The sequence below is a fragment of the Mya arenaria genome, chromosome 14 (assembly GCF_026914265.1).
Source record: "Mya arenaria isolate MELC-2E11 chromosome 14, ASM2691426v1".
Classification (NCBI taxonomy): Eukaryota; Metazoa; Mollusca; class Bivalvia; order Myida; family Myidae; genus Mya; species Mya arenaria.
The window spans coordinates 12690645-12713819 of NC_069135.1; the positions used below are offsets into that span (position 1 = coordinate 12690645).

General features: G+C 36.7%; 2 protein-coding genes across 3 annotated transcripts in view; both read left to right on the forward strand.

The window, feature by feature from the left end:
- The first annotated feature begins 1750 nt into the window (after positions 1 to 1750).
- LOC128216860 (EF-hand calcium-binding domain-containing protein 12-like) lies at positions 1751 to 7466 on the forward strand. The gene is made up of 7 exons (XM_052923548.1): positions 1751 to 1891; positions 3251 to 4036; positions 4239 to 4419; positions 4571 to 4944; positions 5237 to 5429; positions 6095 to 6404; positions 6964 to 7466. Exons 2-7 carry the CDS (start codon positions 3263 to 3265, stop codon positions 7229 to 7231), a joined length of 2100 nt encoding a protein of 699 aa, XP_052779508.1. The 5' UTR covers positions 1751 to 1891; positions 3251 to 3262; the 3' UTR covers positions 7232 to 7466.
- A 2725-nt stretch (positions 7467 to 10191) lies between these two features.
- LOC128218249 (putative helicase MOV-10) overlaps positions 10192 to 23175 on the forward strand; it is a 30881-nt gene continuing 17897 nt past the window's right edge. Inside the window, exons 1-9 of one of the 2 annotated variants that reach the window (XM_052925863.1) lie at positions 10192 to 10226; positions 18149 to 18944; positions 19223 to 19482; positions 19653 to 19905; positions 20085 to 20225; positions 20907 to 21069; positions 21353 to 21507; positions 22204 to 22380; positions 22709 to 22856. In XM_052925863.1, the coding sequence (XP_052781823.1) occupies positions 18169 to 18944; positions 19223 to 19482; positions 19653 to 19905; positions 20085 to 20225; positions 20907 to 21069; positions 21353 to 21507; positions 22204 to 22380; positions 22709 to 22856 (2073 nt within the window). In that variant the 5' untranslated portion in view covers positions 10192 to 10226; positions 18149 to 18168. Of the gene's footprint in view, positions 10343 to 18148; positions 18945 to 19222; positions 19483 to 19652; positions 19906 to 20084; positions 20226 to 20906; positions 21070 to 21352; positions 21508 to 22203; positions 22381 to 22708; positions 22857 to 23175 lie in introns of both variants that reach the window. The other variant, XM_052925864.1, reaches the window with a different exon arrangement.

The following is a 23175-nucleotide window of genomic DNA, read 5'->3' on the forward strand; positions in this document are numbered from 1 at the left end:
AGAATGTAAATATTACGAGTTTTATATCAAAACAAAATAGCTTAGGTTTATCCTGTTATAAGGGACATACGATGTTTTGAGCAATAGGTGACAGGAGATTAGGAGCGAACACCAAATCAAAGCTCAAACTCTTAGTATAGTATGGTGACATTGACGTTGAGCCATTAATATTCCAAATGACATTGTGCACGTGTGTTTTTCTAATGATAGAACGTATTGACCAAAGTTTCACTGGAATCCGCCAAAATATGGAGATATGGAGCAGAAAAAAACAACAACAGAAACCCTTGACCTTCTCATTGTGACATTGAGATTTCGATGGACTGGAATGAACTGCATACTCAAATCCTGACGTAGAATCATAGCTTCATTAGTCCACTCCCCGTGAGTTCCTGTGAAGTTGCAAGGATATTTGCTAGAGTGATAATTGAGGGTGTCCCCACATCCCCTCTCGGAGTCCGGAATACCCACCTTTTTGCACCATTCAATATCAATATTGAATGAAATATCCCAATACTGATTTATTTTCGTTTAAACATTTGATTAAATCTATAGCTTTCTTGTTATTTCTAACATTAATCAGTAGTTACATTTTCATAGCGAGTTGGAAATAAATACGATACGATTAACTAGTGTTGATAAGACGCTCACAGAGTGCGAAGAAAGTTTGGGACCAAAAGTTTGTACATGTAACATTTATTGCTTATACAGTATTACTGCATTTCTTGTGAATTGTATACACCATCATTTGTAGCTACAACAGGGGACCAGGAAGTTGAGGCAATACCAGTTATATGCATGGGACGCATACTTTCTTAAGGCAGTGTATACTCAACTATACTGATATTTTTGGGTCGAAGTGTTAGATGTGTCTTTACCCACGAACCTATATAAGTATATTGCTTTAAATGTGATGCGAGGATCGGGGGCTCTCACCGAGTAAACGTGTGTTCTTTTTGTGGACCATAGATTATATATCAAAATGTTCGCAAGGTCTGTTATTTCTGGAATTGCTACTCATTTAGTTCGATACCGATGAGAAGCTAAGAAATCCAAAGAGGCCAACAAAACACCAAACTTTAGCGAGTATTGTTTGCTTATTTCATTAATACATTTGAGTTACCAATGATATTCACACCACCTTATATTCAAGACGTTATATAAGCAATGCGATATAAGTGTACTTTATTAATATCTATTTTCTTTTCAATTAATTACCTAAACTATGCTTAACTAGAGCTATCACTTATGATTTATACCCCCGAACATACGAAATGGCAGTGAACTATTTGGAAATCGCCATCGCATCTAAAATGACAATGCTGTATATAGAGTAATGGCTATTGTACATTGCACTTCCTCTAATTGTGCTTTGCCATTGTATGAAGTTTAATTAAATTCCATTTAGTAGCTTTCAAAGTATGCCCCGGAAAATAATATAATAACAAATGGCAATAACTCTGTAATTGGCCAAACATGTTAATGATCTTGTTCACCGCACTTTTTGTCTTTTTACTTTACCATTGTATGAAGTTTCAATCAATTTAATCCAGTAGTTATTTTGTTTTGTCATTACAAAAATGGACTACTAAAAATCAATAAAGGGCAACAACTATAACCAAATTGCAGATATAGAGAAGCGAAGAGTACGGAATACAGTACGGGTAATGCTAATGAATGGGTAACGTAAAGATTAGTCTGGAGTTCCTTCCCCTTTCTGCTAAGCAAACTGTATGATTAGATGCCGGGAACCAGAACATATACGTCCGAGGTTGTTTTTGGAAAAAATGGCCGAGGAGCTCCGAATGCATAAAATCGGGATAAAAATCCGAGGTTGTCCGAAAATGTTTACCAACGCAACGATTTAATTTTCGCATGATTTCAATCTTTGGTAAGATCAGCTGACTTTCGAGTTGCTACTGAAATTTTTGTTTGTTTCTACACACACATATGTATTCAATTATTACCATTGTCATTGACTTCCTGTTATAAGTTATATCTTGACAGTTGTATGAAAGAAAGGATTGACATTCGCAATAGAGCAACATATGATCTATACATGTCTCTTTTAGTATTTATACATAAATATAATGCACCAGTCAGTTGTAACCAAGGCCCCCCCCCCCCCCCCCAGGTCCAGGTGATAGCAGAGACTTTTACATTCAGTCCAGCCAATCCCAAGTAAAATCTTCAACCTGCAGGAACAAACTGCTGGTAAAATCCCAGCCAAATGCCGGCGCATCCCGGAAACATCATAGTGAAGGCCCATTCCGGAAACATCATAGTGAAGGCCCATTCCCTGCTGTTTTCAGCTTGAAAACAAAACCAACGCATTCACTTGGCAATGCAGAGCCACCTGGTTGGTCAAAACATGGCCCATTACCCCTGGAATACCCCTGGACCTGGGGTGCCATGGTTACAATTGACTGGTGCATAAGGTATGCATAAAATGTCTTCCGGGCTTGCTCAAATTCTGAATTTTATATAGCAGAGCTTGTTCAAAAATTTGATGCCAAGTTATAGTATATGAATTCGGGCTTGTTCATCCAAAAGTCTAATTTCAATGACTGACTAAGGAGTTAAAGGAAAAAGGACAAGTCGAGATCTGTGTTAATTTGGCTGCAACCAACAACTGATGGAACGCTACCACTGTGCTTAACTTACTGAGCTAACAAGGCTGATGGTTCCCACTAGTGTTGGGAAGCGGTTGCAATTTTACTTTCGATGATCGGTTTCACTCAAGTAACCGATTATCGATAGTACAATCGGTTTTTAAAATACTAGATAGTACCTGAGTTGTAGTTTTATTCATGAACAGTATTAAACTCTTAATCATTATATGCATACCTTATGTCTATGATTGAAGTTATTAAGTGTTGTTGTATAAAAAATAGTTCATTTTCTTGCTCATTGTGGCTTTCATCAGCCATTTTGTTAAAGATAACATCTAAACACTAACTAATATTTTTGTTTTTTCTTCGATAATCGATTATAACTAAATACTATCGATTGTCGCCGATTTTAGGCCGAACCAATTGATTTTCGATTATAATCGATCATCGGAACATCACTAGTTCCCACCAAACAAAATATGGATGTAAATGATCTTTGAGATAAATGAATATTATTTTTTTCACAACTACAGGTTTCAAGGGAGATGTGAATGATTTTTGACAGTACTTGATCAATGTGAATGATTTTTGACAGTACTTGATCATTGTTTAATCCCTATAAATATGTGTCATTTCAGAATCACAAAAATATGCCACCTCATAGGAGAAGGCGCCATGGTGGGCCAGCAGAGGACCTCACGGATGCTGACATCAGCTTTCCCCTAGCTCGTCTGTTTGACAGGTTCAACCTTGACCACATACCGGAGCGCAAACGGATGGAGGAGTTTGAACACAGAGATTTAGCACACATAAAGCATTACAAGGCAGCAGTCAAAATTTTTGGTGGTCCCTTGAGCCGTAAAAGAGTAATGGTTGCACCACCTATGGAAACACCTATGAAGCATAGACTTGGTTTATATGCAGACAAAAAGCCAAGTCCACCTTCACTTCAGCTTAATAATGAATTAAAACCACAAATACCATTTGAGAGACCAGAACCTGATGAAATTGTGGCTGCAAGACAGTACAGAGAACGTGAGGACAACTATAAATCTTGGTTTAAAGACAGACAAAAATTCAGAGGTGATTTGGAAAATATGGGTTTAAATACTGAGTGGTTATCAAAGAAACCAAATAAAACTGCTCTTGAGAAGAGAGTTTTTAGACAGCTTCAGGATGATGAAAATAAAAAAGTAATTGAGCACGCACCACATGAAATTACTGAGGAGATTTCAAAGGAAACCTCATATGACTCTGACACAAGCAGTATTCCAAATTTAAAAATGCCTGCACCTCTAGGGCTTAAAATCTTAGACCAACATTTAAAAGAGCAGAAATTGCGCCTCATCGATCTGTTTACTTCGACAGATAAAAACAAAGATTGGAAAATTTCAAGGGAAGAATTTATAAAAATCTGTAATGAGGTATGATCAGTTTGTCTTATAAGTCTTATAATACTTTGAATTCAATTTGATTAAAACTTATTTACAATTGCAAGTATCAAAATAAATAATAATACGTAAAAACATCCGGCTTCATATAAGACACACATTCAATGAAAGAATCAAGTTTATGTAATTAAAGTGAAATTTTAAAGGAAATCCCTCGTTTGACTTTAATTTCCAGAAGAAGATCCCGATCTCAACAGGCCTCCTGGAAGACATGCTGATCTCACTCGACATGAACTTGGATGAGGAGCTTGATTACAAGGAGATGGCACGTGGGATGGAGCTGGCACGCCGGGAGAAACGTGAGGACAGAAGAAAAGAGCTTTCAAGGGAGGCAACAAGCATCAGCCAGAAATCGGGTATTCCCAATGCCTTACAAAGACAAATATTTGTGCCTTTTCAAATTTATATTATTGCAGTTTGTCTATGTTTAACTCTCAATAATTTTATTGTACTTTTTTGTAGTTCTGCATTTTGTCCAGTGTTTATATCCAGCATTTATTCAACCAGGGTCTGGATCCAGTGAGCAGGGTCAGGGTGACAAGCCTCCAACCCCCAGGTCATCTGGCAGCCGATCAAACAAGACCACTAAAATCAGTGACCCTAACACCCCAAACTCATCCAACCACTCCAGGAGACAGAAGCTCGACAAACAGGAAACATTTGGGTCCCCAAAGAACCAGTCCATTACCTCCTCTAAGAGTAAGGGCACTGTTAAGTCTGGCTATGGGCATGATGGGTCAAGGTCACTGGCAGGGTCACCTTCCCTGCTCGAGCCCCCGGCTAAAGACACCAGGCAGGAGAGGCTGGTATTGAACACTGAGGAGGAGATGGTGGACCTTAGGAAGAGGGACAGAGAAGGGCTAAAGGGATACAATGCAAAGGTAGAAAGGAACAGCTATGTCTTAATTTTGTTTACCTCTATTAGAGTCTAAGGAAAGAAGTTTCCATATGCATTAATTTTGTGAATTATTTGAAAAATTATTGATTTACAGTATTAAACCATTTTTGAATAGTTATTGGACATAACATACAGGAAAATGGTAACAAATTAACGTACGTGTATATTGTTCATTTAATGATGTGTTATTTAATATGTTTACAAATATTTATATTTAGTTTGGTACTTATCTGCAAATACACACACCATATTGCACCTTTGTTCTGCTATCCCAGCTGGAGGGAACACCTGCGACAATCCTGACTGGGAACAGGGCCATAGATGACCACTCCATGAACTCCACCCTGGTTGGTGATGTGGGTGTCATGGTGGATAAATTCAGGCAGAAACGACTCCAGGAGTTCTTCTCCATTCAACGTCTTTGTGAGGAACATGATATCAATCTGTCAGAGAAACTGCTTGAGAGGGGTTTGTTTTTTCCATTGATTCGGCATTAGATGTGATCAATTTTTAATAGAAATAACTTACAAATGTTAAATCTCTAAGCGTTATTGATAAAAAGAATGAATTTTGCAATGAATATTCATATAAAGTACTTTTTGTAATTGTTTGGAGATGTTTTCCAATCTCAATCACATGTAAATAAGTAAGGAACATTTGAAGAACTTTGCCATAATGTATTACAGGAATGTTTTTCAGAATGTAAAATTTCTTTGTTGAGGAACACTTTCTTTTCACATTAGGTTTAGCTTAATTGAAGAAGTAAGTGACAAGCTGTTAATGTGTATTTCATCTGTTGATTATAGATGTTGGCATTGCATGCAGTATATCTTTTAATTCTTCACTTATTAAAATTTGTTGTTCGGAATGATTTGTTTTGTTTCTTTGTGTTGTTCTTTAAACATTATTTTATTACTGTATATGCTGAGCAGTATGAAGTTAATAAAACGGTTCAGTTACTTTACTTTCTTAGCATTTCTGTTTAAGTCTTTTAAATTTTGTGTTAGTTATATAAGAAATATAATTTTGTTATTTTTTGTAAAGTAACTTTTTATACCATGTTCAAAAATGGCCCTACATGTATATGGATGTTTTTTTAAATTTATATTGCATATTATTTTTCATTTTGCTAGTTCTACTGTATCCACCCGACAAGCCACACTCGGGTCTTCGGAAGGTTCGTCACCCAGACTCTGCTCCTCTTGTGTCCTCACACTTTGCTGATAAGGCAAAACGACCACGCACCCCAATAGAGGTTAAACACAAGGACAAGGTCAGGAGGTCAAAGAGCGGGAAGCTGATGATTGACAGTCGCCACAAGTATCCAGACAGCAAGCGTGTTTATGCTGAAGGATATAAGCAGAACCTCTCCACTGGACGTGCTGTGATCAGGCGCAGGGTTGACTGCTGGATGACATTTGAAGCATATGAAAGACTGACCAGGTATGAATAGAGACAAATTTACACCTTCAGTTTAAGCATGATTAATTACCATACAGCTTGTCAGTTTTTTAAAGAAAAAAGTTAACCTAAATGAATTTTCATGGCCATGATGCTTTTTGTCAATGACCTTGTCATAGTCATGCAACAACTGTAATGTTGGCCAGATCCGTCAAACTTGGTTACTTTTTATTAAACAAGTTTAAACTGATTCATATTTATATGATTCATTAAGTTAAATGAAGTCGCATCACTCTGGTTTAACATGTTGAGTTACTAATAAGAATGGACCACCTGCAGTTGTGGGCTCTTGTTTCGTTTTCACGTGATTTTATTTATTTATTGTTGTTAACTATAAAGCTTCTTGATATATTTAACATAATTCTAAAGACATTATGTATTAATAGTATTATATATATAATGTCTTTAGAAATGTATTAATTTAATACATCTTGTCACTACATTATTTCAAGATAATAATGATGAAAAGTCATCAATACAAGAAGGAAAACAAAAAATACAAACATACTAAAAGTATAAAGAAGTGTTTGGTTGTTTTTAGGCACCTTGCAGTGCGGTACCAACATCTGCATGGCATGTCAGGGGATAATGCATTCTGGCCTGGTCACCTGTTGGACAAGATGCGTCTGTGCATGCCCCCGTATGACAAGCCTCACGGACGGGACACTGAGGCCGCATTGTTCTCCCGCAAACATCGCACACCAGCTGTCAACTATGGCTACGAACCTGTGGATGTGTGGCCAACAAATAGTGACAATTATACACAGATTGGCATCCATGACCACTTCAGGAACAAGACCATTATTTAGATTTTGTTTCACTTTGTTATGTTTATGTCCCTGTTAATTTGTGCTCTTGTTGGTTTTGTTTAGTTTTATGCAAATTAAAGCATCCTGTGATATTTTTTTACTGACATTAAGCCATCTGAAAAATACATAATTTAAAACACAAGAATCATGCATTAACCATGAATTTTTTACTTGTATTGAAATGGAAAGAAACAAAAAATTGCAATAAATTACATTGTGAAATAAAATATTAAATGTTTCCAAGCCAACAAACAACCAGAAAAATCGACCGGTCCTCAACATTTTTTTGTGCGGTAAATGTGTGATGATATAATGATCAACACTGACTGAGGTTCGAACACAAAAAAGCTCTGTTTCCACATAATTCTGGCCATATTTGTTCTCGTACATTTTGAAGTTTTGCAAAGAAGGCTGTGATTTGAACATTAGAATTCAGTCAAATTAAAATATTAAGTACTGAGTGCATTTAAAACCAAATAAAATAAATGCGCTCAGAAAGCAATTCCATTTCAAATGAAACCATTTTTACCAACATTATATGGATTCACAGGGCAATTAAACTTAACATAATGGTCCTACTGTATAAGAAAACATCAGAGAACTTGCATTTTTATTGGCCTGAAAAAAATCCCTGATAAGCAAATACAGGTCTTTTAGAAAAAAAAACCCAAACACAGTCAAATGTTTTGACAAAGCCTTAGTATCGATGTTGCCTGGGTCATCATTGTTTAATTGCATGTTGGTTGGTTTGTCGTTCCATGGGTAGACCAAAGCTTGTCCAAGTGGAGGTTGGAGGTTGGGGATGACCAGTAGATGACCCCTATTGATTTCATCCTATTTGGGTCAAAGGGCAAGGTTACAGTAGACCAAAGCGTGTCTGAGTGATAACTCAACAATTCCTGGACCTATGATAATCAAACTTAACATTTTAGTGATTTAGTGGTCATCGGGTCAAAGGTCAAAGTCATATTGAGCTTGAATGTGAAAAGGTTGTCAGAGTGATAACTCGACAATGCCTGCACCCATGGCCCTCAAACTTGACTTGGGGGTGGGGCCTCAGACCAGAAGATGACCCCTATTGAGTGCCTGCACCCATGGCCCTCAAACCTGACACTTGATTACCCCTATTGATTTTGAGGTCACAGGGTCAAAGGTCAAGATTTCAACTCATACCGGTATTTGTCATTAAAATTTATGTCATATTTACTTATTCCTTGCTGCTAACATCTGAACATGATTAAAAACTGTACCTACTATCCTCAAACCTTGAATGGTCATAATCTTAAAACTGCCTGGAAGGCATCCAATATCAAATGACAAATCAGCTGTCAATTCAGTCCATGCATATTTCATTCAATTGTCCAAATATGCCTGACAAAATGGTGCTCATTGGGGCATAACTTTTGACAAACATGTTTTAGTGGCCGATCCAGGACTTCCTAAATGGGGGGGGGGGGGGGGGGGGCACAACTAATAATAAACATATCAAATTTGTTTTGAATGCATTATTTTAATCATATAATGACATGGAATTAACATTTGTCTTCACTGTCAATGATGTTTGGCAGATCAATTGAATTAAAAAGATACCATTTACTGATCTAAGATAAACCTTTCAAAAAAACAACAACGATATCTTGCCGGTTTGGGGAATCGAAACACAGTCGACGGATTAACAGGTTAAGTCGTTAACCACTCGTCCACCTGAGACACACACATATGCTGTTGAATAAATGCTATATAAACCTACAGTATATGGATTGTACTCAATGATACTGTAGGTACTTCGGATGCCATTGTCATTTAAGTTAACTGAAGTAAAAACAACTTGACAACAAATTCCAAAAAGGGTTTCAAATAAATTATAATGTATTAATTTACAAAGGCTTTAGCATAATTCTGAGAACTAGACGATAATAAAGGCCGAAATGGAAAGTTTCAAGGCGGCAACGTTTTGAATTTAAACCTTTGTTAGATGCACGTCATGCACACACATATCTTGTTGACATACAATGACATTATTAAAAGCAATGACGATCATATCATGTGTACATGTTAACAGTTTAAAACAACTTATATTTCTGGTATATGATATATTCTGAAAACAGTAACCTTACGCGTATGACTGCAGCCATATATTATTTGTCTACTTTTAATCAGCTGCCTGTGTGAAATGCGGAGCCAATTTTTCATTATGGAATGTTCGGGCCCCGATGTCATTTTCAAGAGACTTTTTCGTATCGTATACTATATTCTACTTGATTATCAGGTTCAACTGTTTATTTGCTCAAATGCTTCTATAAAATTTAATTTGTGCCAAAACAACTTATTTGTACAGTTAAATCAATAAAGATGTGCCCCAAAAAACATTCCTTGCCGGCCGCTGGGGGAGCACTGGCCCTCTGTGCCCCACTGGTAGATCCGCCACTGTCTCTTGTTTAAATAAAACTTGGTATATGTTTGTCAGAGACAATTCACACACATTATATAAAGCCTTAACTGTAGCTCGAACAATTGTTGAGTTATGCCCCCTTATTAAAAATAACAGACGAGCATTAGCATTGGCTCAGCAGCACTCAGTGTACCATCTTTTACCCAATACACTGGAAGCTATGGTTCTGATGCCTGATTGTTTTCTGAGATACCTATGACAGTCTGAGGGCTATCTGTGTGCGGCCATTGAAAATAATTGAGAAGCATGGCTGTTGTGTGTTTGCTGATGATGCAAAAATAGATGATGATGATGATGATGATGATGGTGGTGGTGGTGGTGATGGTGATGATGATGATGATGATGATGATGATGATGACGAGGGTGATGATGATGATGATGATGATGATGATGATGATGATGATGATGATGATGATGATAACGATGATGATGATGATGACGATGATGATGAGGAGGAGGATGAGAATGATGACGACGACGACGACAAACATATGACCTGTAACGATATTAACATTCGTCACATAAACAATCCGCGGTTTTAAGGTTTTGTTATTGTTATTGTTTCATGTAATAAAATGTTTCTTGAAACTCGTTTTAATTTTAATTAGCTATATAAAGAAAAATACATAGCTGACTCATAGGATCAACCCGCTTTATTGGTAACTTGATCAGATTTTGACCACTTTTTGTTTGTCATTTTACACATATTCGGATACTTTTATTTCGGATACAAATACATGAAATAGATTTTTTTTATATAATTATATGATTGAAGATGTTAGGCAGAGGTCACATTAGCCACAATAATTCGCGTTTAGGGAACTTTTTTTACATTTGTATATTTATTTTGTTCCCTAATTCCCACAAGTCGACATTTTAAACAAATGTAGAATCCAGCATAAGTAGTTACTCCAGAATATTTAACAATGCATTGATAAATAAAAACAAAAAAAGTTACAATTAAATTATTTTTAGCCAATACTTTCTGTTATTACACTTAAGTGTTTCATGAAACTCTAATTCAGATCGACTTTGGTCAACAAGCATCACCATTTTGGAACTATCTAGCAGGTGCCCAGTTATCTTTACGCTCAATATACCTGTACCTGTACCTGTAATCTTCAGGCCGTAAATTTAGCTTTCGCTATCGTGGCCCCTCTGGTAAATGTCTTCTTTAGTGGTTTCTCGACTGAGTGCGGTTATGTTAACATAAAAACTTTTTTCTATTCCAATGTTCAATGTTAAGCATTGATTTAAACTGGTTTATGGACTTGGCAGAAACAGTCTCTTCACTAAGGGAATTCCAGTACATAATCGATCTCTGACTGAATGAATAAAGTCTTGAATTGTGTTTGCTTTTCTTCTTGACAAATTTGAGATGATGTCCTCTTAGGTCTCCAGACGAAAGAGTGAAGAGATGATCCCATTTTAACTCATCGTGGCCATACACAGACTTATAAATCTGGATCATATCCGCCCTATCTCGTCTATATTCCAGAGTTGGAATTCCTAAGGCTTTTAGTCTTTGCTCATATGACAAGTCCGATACATCTTTAACTAATTTGGTGGCGCGTCTCTGAACATCCTCTAGTCTTTTTATGTCCTTCTTTAGGTATGGAGACCATACACAAGAGCCATATTCTACAATTGGTCTAATAATTGACTTATAAAGGTTGAGAAACATATCTTTGTTCATGAACTCGAAGGATCTCCATATCATTCCAGTAACTCTGTGTGCTTTGGAAGCAATTTCTGTGATGTGTTCTTCAAAAGTTAGCCTCGAATCAAAAATCACACCTAAGTCCTTTTCTGAAGCAACTGGCTCGACTTTAACGTAGTTTCCATCAATGTCCTGCATAGTGTATCTAGCACAATCATTATTAGACCCAATGTGCATGACCTTGCATTTGCTTGCATTAAAGCTAAGTTTACTTTCAGTGCTCCAGTTACATAAATTGTCAAGATCCTGCTGTAACTTTTCACATTGTTGAGGATCGCTTATGGCCGAATAAATCTTAGTGTCGTCTGCAAAAATCTTCACTATACCCTCCACCACTTGCGGCAAGTCATTTATAAAGCACAAGAACAGCACCGGTCCCAGCACGCTTCCCTGAGGTACCCCACTGACCACGTTTGACCAAGATGAAACGCATGATCCAATACGAACACTTTGGACACGATGTTGTAAGAATGATTTTATCCATTTATGTACTGTACCACAGATACCAAGATTATTCAGTTTTATAGACAGACGATCATGTGCCACCTTATCGAAAGCTTTACTAAAATCCAAGTAAATCACATCAATTGGGTTACCTTCATCTATCAGTTGAGTCCATTCGTCTAATATTTCAAGAAGTTGAATTGCACAGGACCTGCCACTTCTAAATCCGTATTGGTCATTGGATAAAAGTTTGTTTTGATTCAAGTGGATCATTAATGCATCACGAACTAGCTTTTCACAAAGTTTGCAAATAATACACGTTAAACTCACTGGCCTATAATTGCTAGGATCCTTTTTACTTCCTTTTTTAAAAATGGGTGTGACAATCGCCTTTTTCCAGTCTTCTGGGACTTCTCCTTCTCTCAAGGATTTACTAAATAGTAAGTACAATGGATAACTGATTAAATCACTTGTTTCACATAGAACTTTTGGGTGAATATTGTCAGGTCCAGGAGATTTATACTTAGCGCTGAGATCTGTCATACTTTTCTAGGAAAACAACAAGTGGGATGTGGACGCGTAGAGTCTTCAAAACAAAAATTGTCAAAGACTGATGTTGCTGTTTATATGGAATACAGTTACATTAACAGCACTCACCCTTTTGACCCCCCCCCCCCCACACACACACACTCTCACACACACTTTTATTAATGGTTAAAACAAATGGTACAAACTATGACTTTAGTTGTAATTTATCATATCAACCTTTTTATCAATGTTTTCTGAGTTCAATTTGTTGCGTTGTTGGTTTAGTTCTTACAACAACCTGTGGAATGGGTTAGATTCATAAGATCTCAAATGGAGTTACATGTTTATTCATTCATACCCAAGCATCAAGTGAAATACAATACTACAGGCATAGCTATATATGAAACATAGTATTCAGTATGAATAACTACAATAGAGAAATATGCTGTAGTATATAAAGAATTGTGTCCCTTAGATACATTAAGATTAAGAATGCAACATCTCTCTTCTTTTAAAACAAATTAGTAAATTTATGAAGAACACATTTAATCTAAAGTAATTTAGTCAACACCCTAGCGTTATCATTATTTTCAGCTGAGCAGAAAATCTTCTTGACAGATTAATTGTTCCAGCAGAGTGTATCTGGAAATTAATGAGAATTTCTTCTAACTAAATGTTAACAGTTCAGATAAGGACACTTGAATCCTCCCCGAAATGTCATCTGAAAGTGTATTGTTTTCATACCGCAGATAGCTGTTGATATATCCAATTAACATTGTAGAAATATTGTCCAAATATCTTTTTCACACGGTTACAGGATATAGGTGATTATGAATTTCCTTCACAGCACAGAATATTGAAGAAAAGTTTTTACATTTGAAATATATTGAAGTATCACAAATATATATATATACAACATAACACAAAACACATCATAAATTAGTTCAAAGATCCAACCTTTGAGGTACTTTGACCTGTCTTCCTGATCTAGTGACGTACATGTTAGAATTTTGATCAGTATTGCCAACAACATCAGTTGGTGCTGATGGTTGTTGTTGTTGCGACTGAGTGTTATCATGAGAAAAGTTTCGCTCTGATTGATTTTGTATGTTTCTGTCACTGTCATGTTGTGATTGATCAGTTAGACCAATGTCGTTGCCATTGCATGGATGTGTATCTATGATTTGAAATGGTTTTTCATTTGTCTTCAACAAATGACTTCTGTTTCGTCTATAGACACCACCATCATTAGTTTCAACAATGTATGATCTGTCATGCACTTGTTTCCTAACAATTGCCTGTTTCCAGTGTTTACCTTGTTTGATTCTAATTGTTTCTCCTTGTGACAATTGTGTGAGTGGCTTGGCAGATTTATCAAACCATGTCTTTGATTTGATTTTTGATTTTGACATTTTGCTTTTGATTTCTTGCCTATTTTGAACTTTCGGCTCAAGGTGTTTGCGTGTTACTGGCAAAATAGACCTAGTCTCCCTACTCATTAGTAATTGTACTGGTGATTTGCCACATGAAAGCGGTGCATTTCTGTTTTCGAGAACTGCAAGATACGGATCTTTGTTATCTTGTAGAGATTTTGTGAAAATCTTTTTGATTGTTTGAATACATCTTTCAGCAACACCGTTGCCTTGTGAGTGTAACGGCGATGACGTAACATGTTCAAAATCCCATTCTCTAATAAATTTGTCAAATTCCTGACTACAATATTGTCCTGCATTGTCACTAATGACTTTTGAGGGTATTCCATGTGTAGCAAAATAGCCCTTCAATTTGTGAATAACCGTGTGAGTTCTCATATTTCTGAGTAACCCGCATTCAAAATATCTGCTATACAGATCAACTACAACAATGTACGGTAATTACTGTCATTCCAGTGAAAAATATCAGTAGCCACAACTTCCCATGGCCTGCTGGGAATCTGATTAGGAATCATTGGTTCCTTGACATTGGAGTTTCTGTGTTCAAGACATATGGGACAATTGAGTACTTTGTTCTTTATGTCTTTGGTCATATTGGGCCATTTACATTACACTTCTTACACGCTGAGTACATTTCTCTATGCCTAAGTGTGAATCATGAACTTTGTCCAGCATCATATGTCTCAAATCTTTGGGAATTATGACATTGTTTCCTTTTAACAAAAAATCGTCAATGACTGTTAGTTCGTCTCTGAAATTCCAATATTGTAAAATACTATTTGGACAGTTCTGTCTCTTATCAGGCCAACCTGTTAATATTGTGTGTTTCAGAGTCTGCATCTCTTGATCAGTCTCAATTTTGCTTTTGATCAGGGTCATTTTCTGATCACTCATAGCAATGTTTTTCATGACAGAATGTACATGAACATCTATGTCTTTACATACATCAATCTGTTCATCTTGCAAATAGTTGCGACTTAGTGTATCAGCTACTGGAATGTCCTTTCCAGGTACATGAACAATTTCATAATCGTATTTCTGTAATTGCAAAATCATCTTTTGCAATCTTGGCAAAACATGCAAACTTTTGCGTGTTATACTCACAAGTGGCTTTTGATCACTTTGGACTACTACATGTCAACCATATGTCATTTGATGAAACTTGGTCATGCCATACAATACAGCATAGAGCTCTTTTGTAATCTGGGCATAGTTTCTTTCTGCAGACGTCAATGCTTTCGAAGCAAAGAAAACTGGTTTGTCGTTTTGAAGCAAAACACAACCAAGTCCATTTTGTGATGCGTCTACTTGCAGCACAACTTCAATATTTGGATAAAAGTACGAGAGTACCTGTCCTGGGTTTTGAGTTATTACCCTTTTTATTTTGTTCAAGGCAATTTCATGTTCCGCGTCCCACCTGAAAATACTGTCTTTCTTCAGCAACTGTCGTAACAGACTAGTCATTTCTGCAAGATTGGGTGCAAATCGTTGCAGATAATTCACCATTCCTAATATAGTCTCTAGCTCAGACTTTGACTTAGGAGACGGCATTTCCTGGACAGCTCTTACCTTTGAAGGATCAATTTTCAGTCCGTCTGACGTCAGTAAATGTCCAAAGAAAGGTATTTCTGACTTACCAATCTCGGTTTTGTCAGCATTGAGTTTGAGACCTTTTTGTTGACATCTTTCCATGAGTTTGTCCAAGTTTCTGTCATGTTCTTGTTTGTCTTTGCCATAACAAACAATATCGTCAACAATGACCTTGACGCCATTCAAACCTTCAAGACAAGACTCCATTTTCTGGACGAAGACGTCTTGAGCACAATTTACACCATAGGGAAGTCTCAGATACCTATATCTGCCAAATGGAGTATTGAAAACTGTCAGAAATGAGGATTTCTTGTTCAGTTTAACAGACCAATAAACGGTTCTCGCGTCAAATTTGGAAAATACGGTTGCACCTGTCAAGTCAGGCAAAATATCATCTATTGATCTAGATGGATAGTGTGGTCTCACTATTGCCTCATTCAGGTCTTTAGGGTCTAGGCATACCCTTAAAGAGCCATTGGGTTTTTCAACAGTTACCATACTGTTGACCCATACAGACGGTTCTGTCACTTTGACAATGACTTTGTCTTTAACCATTCTGTCTAATTCTGTTTTTAGTCTGTCCTTAATCGCAATAGGTACACGTCTTGGAGGGTGTACTACAGGTATTGCATCTGATTTTATATGTATGTCACATTCACCTGGAAGTGTTCCCAGACCAGTAAATACATTATGGTATTTTGAAATAACTTGGTCTTTTGTGTAAGAAACGTCAGGTTCTACTGCTGATACAAATTTTAGTAGATTCATTGCAAGGCAAGTGTCAAGACCTAAAATTGGACATGAGGGTGTATCTACAATGTAAAATTCGTTTCTTGAAATTTTACCATTGTACAAGCATTGAAGACTAACTACACCGTGTACTTTGAGTGGTGTGCCATTGTAAGCTGTCAATTTGCTGTTTGTGTGTTTCAACTGAATTTTGCTACCAAGTGATTTGTACATGTGGTATGGTATGATATTAACTTGTGCACCAGAATCAATCTTGAATTTGAATTGTGTGCTGTTGTCACCAACTGAAATATTGACAAAAGCTTGATTTTTGTGTTTGTCATGAGTAACAGTATTAACAAAATAACCATCACAGTTGTCACTTAGATCTGAGGAAGAAAAATCATTTACCTCATACACTCGTGATTTGTTCTGTTCCTTTTGCTTTTTGTAGCATACACTAACAAAGTGATTTCTTTTCCCACAGTAGTTACAGTCTTTCCCTCTTGCTGGGCATATGTCCTTGGTCTCGTGTTTTGATCCACAGTTTGAACACATAGCCTTCTTCGTGCCAGCGTTAGCATACTTCAGTTTGCCTCTCGACCTTTGTTTTGGATTCCTCTTTGCCTCTGGGTGGTGATATGTCCTTGGTGTAACGGCATTTACACTTTTATTGTTGTCTATTTGTTGAATGTGTGATTTTGTAAGTTCATACGTTCTAGCAATGTCCAAAGATTTCTGTAACGTTAAACCGTTCCCTTCGCTTATAAACTTTTTGCGGAGTTTCACAGATCGAACGCCAAATACAATGTGATCCCGGATCATGTCATCAAGAATGTCCTCTGGATAATCACATTCTTTGATGAGTAATCTCAAGTCCGTAAAAAACTGTTCAAACGATTCGCCATCTTTTTGTATTTTCATTTTGAAAATGTATCTTGAATATATACGGTTTGATTTTGGTTTACAATAGTTCTCGAACTGGTTGTAGAAGTATGTAAGATCTTTTTGTTGATCGTCTGTTGGTCTCCAAGTGCTAAAAATGGAACGACCTTTTTCTCCAACCCACAGCATTAGGTAATTACACTTCACTTCTTGTGATTGTTCCTTTAGAGGACCCTTAAACATAAAGTCGGAATGTGACTTGAACGACTTGAATGACTGTGACAAATCCCTGCTGTCCCAGTCCATTTTGGGTGTTTGTCCTTGCATATTGTTAAAGCTTGCCATTTTGTTAGAATGAGCTTCACAATTACAATTTAATTATTCCATTTAATTTCAATTTAATCCATAAGAATCAGTTCACCAACTTCTGACACCATGTTGCGTTGTTGGTCATAAGATCTCAAATGGAGTTACATGTTTATTCATTCATACCCAAGCATCAAGTGAAATACAATACTATTAAGAATGCAACACAATTATCAAAAAATTGGATGTTGAAAATGAACCAGTACAGTACTGGTTGAGTTTGTAATATAGTACAGGTAAAAAGACTTTCTTAAAAAAAAAAAAAAAAAAAATTTGATTGGGATTTTTTTCTTAAGATTGGGAAAAATATCTTATATTTTGCTTTGGGAATGGGTCCGATAGTCGGACCTGTGGGTACTAGAGAAAAAGCCCTGTGCATGACAAAAACAAATGGTACAAACTATGACTTTAGTTGTAATTTATCATATCAACCTTTTTATCAATGTTTTCTGAGTTCAATTATCAAAAAATTGGATGTTGAAAATGAACCAGTACAGTACTGGTTGAGTTTGTAATATAGTACAGGTGAAAAGACTTTCTTAAAAAAAAAAAAAAAAATTTTGATTGGGATTTTTTTCTTAAGATTGGGAAAAATATCTTATATTTTGCTTTGGGAATGGGTCCGATAGTCTGACCTGTGGGTACTAGAGAAAAAGCCCTTTGCATGAATGTAACATGCTTTAAAATTAGGAGAGTGATTACTTGGAACATAATTAGAGGTCTTTGAAATATCAGCTCTGTTAATCAATTTCTGATATCTTCATTTACAGAGTTCATCCAAATTTAAAATATGGCTAGTGGTGTTGATAAGCCGGAGGGGCTTAATAAGCCAGATGCAAATGCACAGACAACCACAGAAAAACCTGACAGACCAGATAACTTCCTGAAGCCGGACGAAAAGACACGGACATCCACATTCAGAGAAGTATTCAGTGACTTCCAACGCTTTCTGCAGACAGAGCAAAGGGACATAGATGGCATGTTAAAGGAGGATTTGAAGAATGTTTATATTGGAGAATACAGCCAGTATCGGCAGCAAATCAGTCCTGATCAGAGCTTACCATCATTCTTTAAGCTCTTCAGGATTCTATATCAGCAAAATATTGCTCATTTTGAAGGTGATAAAATAGTTCTTGGGCCAATGAATGGTAAAACTGTGAAAAGAGTTAGAAATAAAGGCAGAAAAAGTAATGAGAAAAAAGCAAACTTAAGCCCATTTCGAGAACCCGTAAACCAGCTAGCAGCTCCAGCTGAAGGTGTACATGTACAGACCCCAGCAAATGAACAGTCAACACAGAATTATAGTAAAAAACATTTCATGAACAGAAACAAGTATGCTGTAGATCAGCACTTGACATTTAAAAATGGTCTCAGAAAGGTGGTTGAACTACCTGAGTTTGAAGGTGACATTGCTCTATGGAAGCATGTGGGGAAGACCTTGAACAACAATGTGTATTTCTGTACTGTGTGCCAGTCAAAGTGTAACTCACTGCTAGATATGGACCAGCATGTAAACGGCAGGAGACATCGACTAGCCAACTCTATAAAAGCTGTCAAGTCAAAGAAGTAAGCAACATGAGTAATTACTTTTATTTTCAATAAATAAACTGTTTGAATTATCCATATGCTTTAAATAGATTTGAATGGTTGGTAAGAGCTTTAGAAATACATAAAACCAACACCTTATTATAATTGAATATTTTTTATGTTTATGTATATAATGGATTTTATAATGATCAAAAAGTAATAGTTTATAGTACTTTAATGCTTATATTCAATGTTATATAACTTAAATTCTAACAAATCATTGATATATTTATTAAACGATTTATTGTTGATTTCAGAAGAGAGCTTGTGACTGGCATGGCTGAGGTGCGGGTGTCATGCAAAAAGACAGACAAACTTGAAATGACAGGAGAGGGGGTGCTGCAGATGATGGTGCGGGAAGGGGACACAATGCTGGCTGACCTCGTTCTGCAGAATGTCAGTACCGTGCCTGTGGAACTGGCCCACTGTGAGATGATGAAGAAATGCCGCGTGTTCACACTACAAGACAGCAGTCATGTCACTGATGGCATGGGGAAAACTGCAGTTATACGGCCAGGTTGCTTACTTATTTTATACATTTTTTTTAAGATGTAGTTTAGAAGTTTTGTACATTTGATTGTTCCGCATAATCTCATTTTGCTGTTAAAAATTTCATGTGAGTTTTCAGCCTGTCTAATTTTTTTGTGTCCAATGTCACATTAAAAACAAAATCAACTCCACATTTAGGACAGAGTTACACAGTGACAGTGCGTGCTCAGCCCCAGCACTGTGGGAGCTACCACTGTCCAGTCATGTTCCACATGGTCGCCCACCACCCAGCAACACCCCAGACAGGCTACATCCTGCGCTACCTCCACTGCAGGTGTAAGAACAGCGTGTTGGATGAACTCCAGCCAACTTCGGAATACAAGAAGCCACCTCGCACCAACAAACTGAAGGGCAAGGCTTTAGAGGTTGTGCCTGGCTTCAAGTTACCCAGGTTCGTATAAATGTCACCAGCATGTTGAAACCAAATTATACACAATTATCTTGGTAGAACTTTGGTAAGATCACTTGTTTGAAGGAAAACTGGACAAGTGTGTTTCCTTTAATGCTTAGGATATCACCACAATGTGAGTCTTTAGATCTTATACTCACAACTCTATGTTGTATTTCCAGCTGGTCTGGAGACTGCCTCGAGAGAAAGTTAGAGCTAGGACAGTACTCCGTGCCACCAGATGACCGCAGGATGATCAACCGAGGGCTTGCGATCACTGATGGACTAACTGAACAGGAATGTCTTCAGATAGAGAGGCTAAGGTGCATAATATGTTTTATTATATACCCATCATATATGCACATGTAAAACATATCACAAAATAATTCCATAATATTTATGAAAAACTACAGAAACAAGCTTAGTAGACAAAAGTTAACTCTGCTGATGTCACATCAAAATGACATTAAAAATGACATCCTAAAACAAAATAGTGCATCATTAAATTGACATTTTTTGTGAACCCAAGTGTCTTTTTAAGTTATTTAAAGCAGTTATGTATACAATTAAAGGGTTGTTAGTACTGTGTTTCGATTCGGAATGTAGTATAATACTCTCTTGGATTTGTGCAGATTTTGGAACAATCCACTCAAGTGGAATACGACCTCCCTGATCAAAATGCAATACTGCTTACCCTGCTTACCCTATTACATTTTACCAATTATTTCCTATACTAGAATGAGGGAAGATATTCATTTGCATTTTGCGGGGGACGAAATGATATTATAGATGTATGAATAAAAGACAAAGGGGTAAATTATCGATGACAGTGTTTTCATCCCATCTTTTTGTGAATAGGGCAAGGGTACCAGGGAACAAAACCCTTTAAACTCTTGGGATTGTAGCATTTTTTCTAGATGCCATGAATTATGACAGATAATAATAAAATGTATGAAGTTGATTAATTTAATTAATATAAGTTGTTTCCTTTCTCCTACTTGAAGGAATGAGGTGGAGAGTGACTTGACCATGTCAGGTTACGTGCGGAGATTTTCCAGCCTGCTCTTCTTTGAGGAGGTACAGATGGAGGTGGATATCCGAAGATACGACATGGAGGACGTCCAGCTTAGACCATATCCTGCCAACAGAAGGCTACTACTATTGCAGGTTGGGATAAATTTTGATTTTTTATTGGACATCAAGTAAAAATGTGTGACTTTTTGTTGAATTGAAATCATTGCTAGATTCTGTTGTATCATTTTCATATGATATAGAAAATTTAATTTGCCTTTACTTATAATGCTTTGGTGCTTACCCAAGTCTGTCCTTAAGTGTTACTAGAAATAGACTAACAATAGAAGATATAAAGACATAAATTTTTTTACAGAATAAAAAAAAATAGTTTGTATGAAACATCTATATATATTTTCCCTGTGATCCCCCTCCCAAGGTTCCTGGCCTGTGTGAGAACCGTCCATCTGTGTTGCGTGGTGACTGGCTGTATGTGCGGAACCGAGACCCTAATGGACAGCTTGGGACCCGGGAATACCAGGGATTTGTACATGACGTACACCAGAATGATGTTGCTCTCGGCTTCCATAACAGGTTGGTTGTGCCCATTTCTTGTTTTTAAAGGTTGGTATGAATGACCCCAAATATCATACAGTACAGCCATTTGGCTGAGGAGTCCTGGTTAATCTGGTTTATGAGGTCTGCTCAGGTCAGGTTTTGATTGTAAACATTCACCCCTATTGACCTGGCCTTCTATACTATTACCCCAGCCTTTTAGTGCTTTGTTACATTCCACACCTTGTAATTTCAAAATATATGAAGTTTTCCTCTGACCATTTAAATGGAAAATGAACTACTTTATTGAAATAAATCTTTATCATAAAAACAAACTAAGAAATAAGCGTATGACTTGCAGGACTATCACCAATTAAGCAACCAATTAAGCAAGTATTATTTCTAATTACAGTGTTTACATACCTGTGGAGTAGTATTGTTATATTACACATGTGTTAAACAGAAAATTGTGTGATAGTTGAATGTTTAAAACCGGAAACAAGGTAAAGCATGTGATGTATGTACACTATCACATTTGTGGTCATTTAGTACAAATTTATTAAACTTGTTTATTTAAGTTGATTAAAACTCTTTACAGCTCATTTTTTTTAATTTTGAATTTTCAAATTTTGTAGAATAATTTCAGCATTGAAATAACACTCATTTCATACCTTCTTTTTAATTGTTTTCTAGTCTCCTTATATAAAATGACAGAAAATGATTTTTTTTTTTCAGTTTCCGCGACTCGTATGTGGAAAAGCAGAGCTATAATGTTCGGTTTGTTTTCAACCGTTTGCCGTCCCGCCTGCAGCACCGTGCCCTTCAGTTGGCAGATGAGCTCAGTCTGGGGCCCATACTGTTCCCGGAGGAGCAACATATAGCATCCCCTACACCGCTATTACCCAGTCTCAAGTAATTTGGACTCTTGTGTAGATTTTGTGTCTTCTGTTACTGTCAATGTTGCTGTTCTGATTTGTGTTTGTTAAAACTGATATCACTGTAATTATTCCTCAGGGATAATGAAGATACATGTAAGTGAAGCTTGTGGGGGATTTAAAATAGTACTAAAATAATTTCAACTGTGCTCTGTGCCCCTTACTCCTGTTTTGGTGCTTACTGACTTATACACAAACTTTTCAGGATTGGGATTGTTGGAATGTTATCATTCCTGTTTCGGCAGGCAGCTTCTTAATCTTATACAAAAGAAGCCCTCATTAAATTACCTGTGTCTTGCTTCCAGGTTGTACAACTCTGACCTGGAGAGGAATCATGAGCAGTTGTGTGCGGTGCAGCACATTGTGGCTGGGACCTCGCGGCCGGCGCCCTACCTAGTGTTTGGTCCACCAGGAACAGGCAAAACAGTTACCATAGTAGAGGCTATCAAACAGGTATGGGATGGATGGAATTGCTTTCATGCAATATATATAAAACGCCATTTAGAACAAATTATTCAAGCCCAATCATCATAAGATTGATATTTTTAAGACATGAATGATATTTTTAAGACATGAATCATTAATAAATACAGAACAAGCTGTTCAACCAGGAAACCTTATTGTTTTTTGCAGTAAAATTGAACCTATGCATCAAACGTTGAAAAACGTATTCATGCTTAATGGTTTGGTTCATCATGTTCCAACTTAACGGGCAATTTCTACTAACTTTTTATGATTTTTTTAGTATTTTGACTTGGTATCCCTAAAAAGC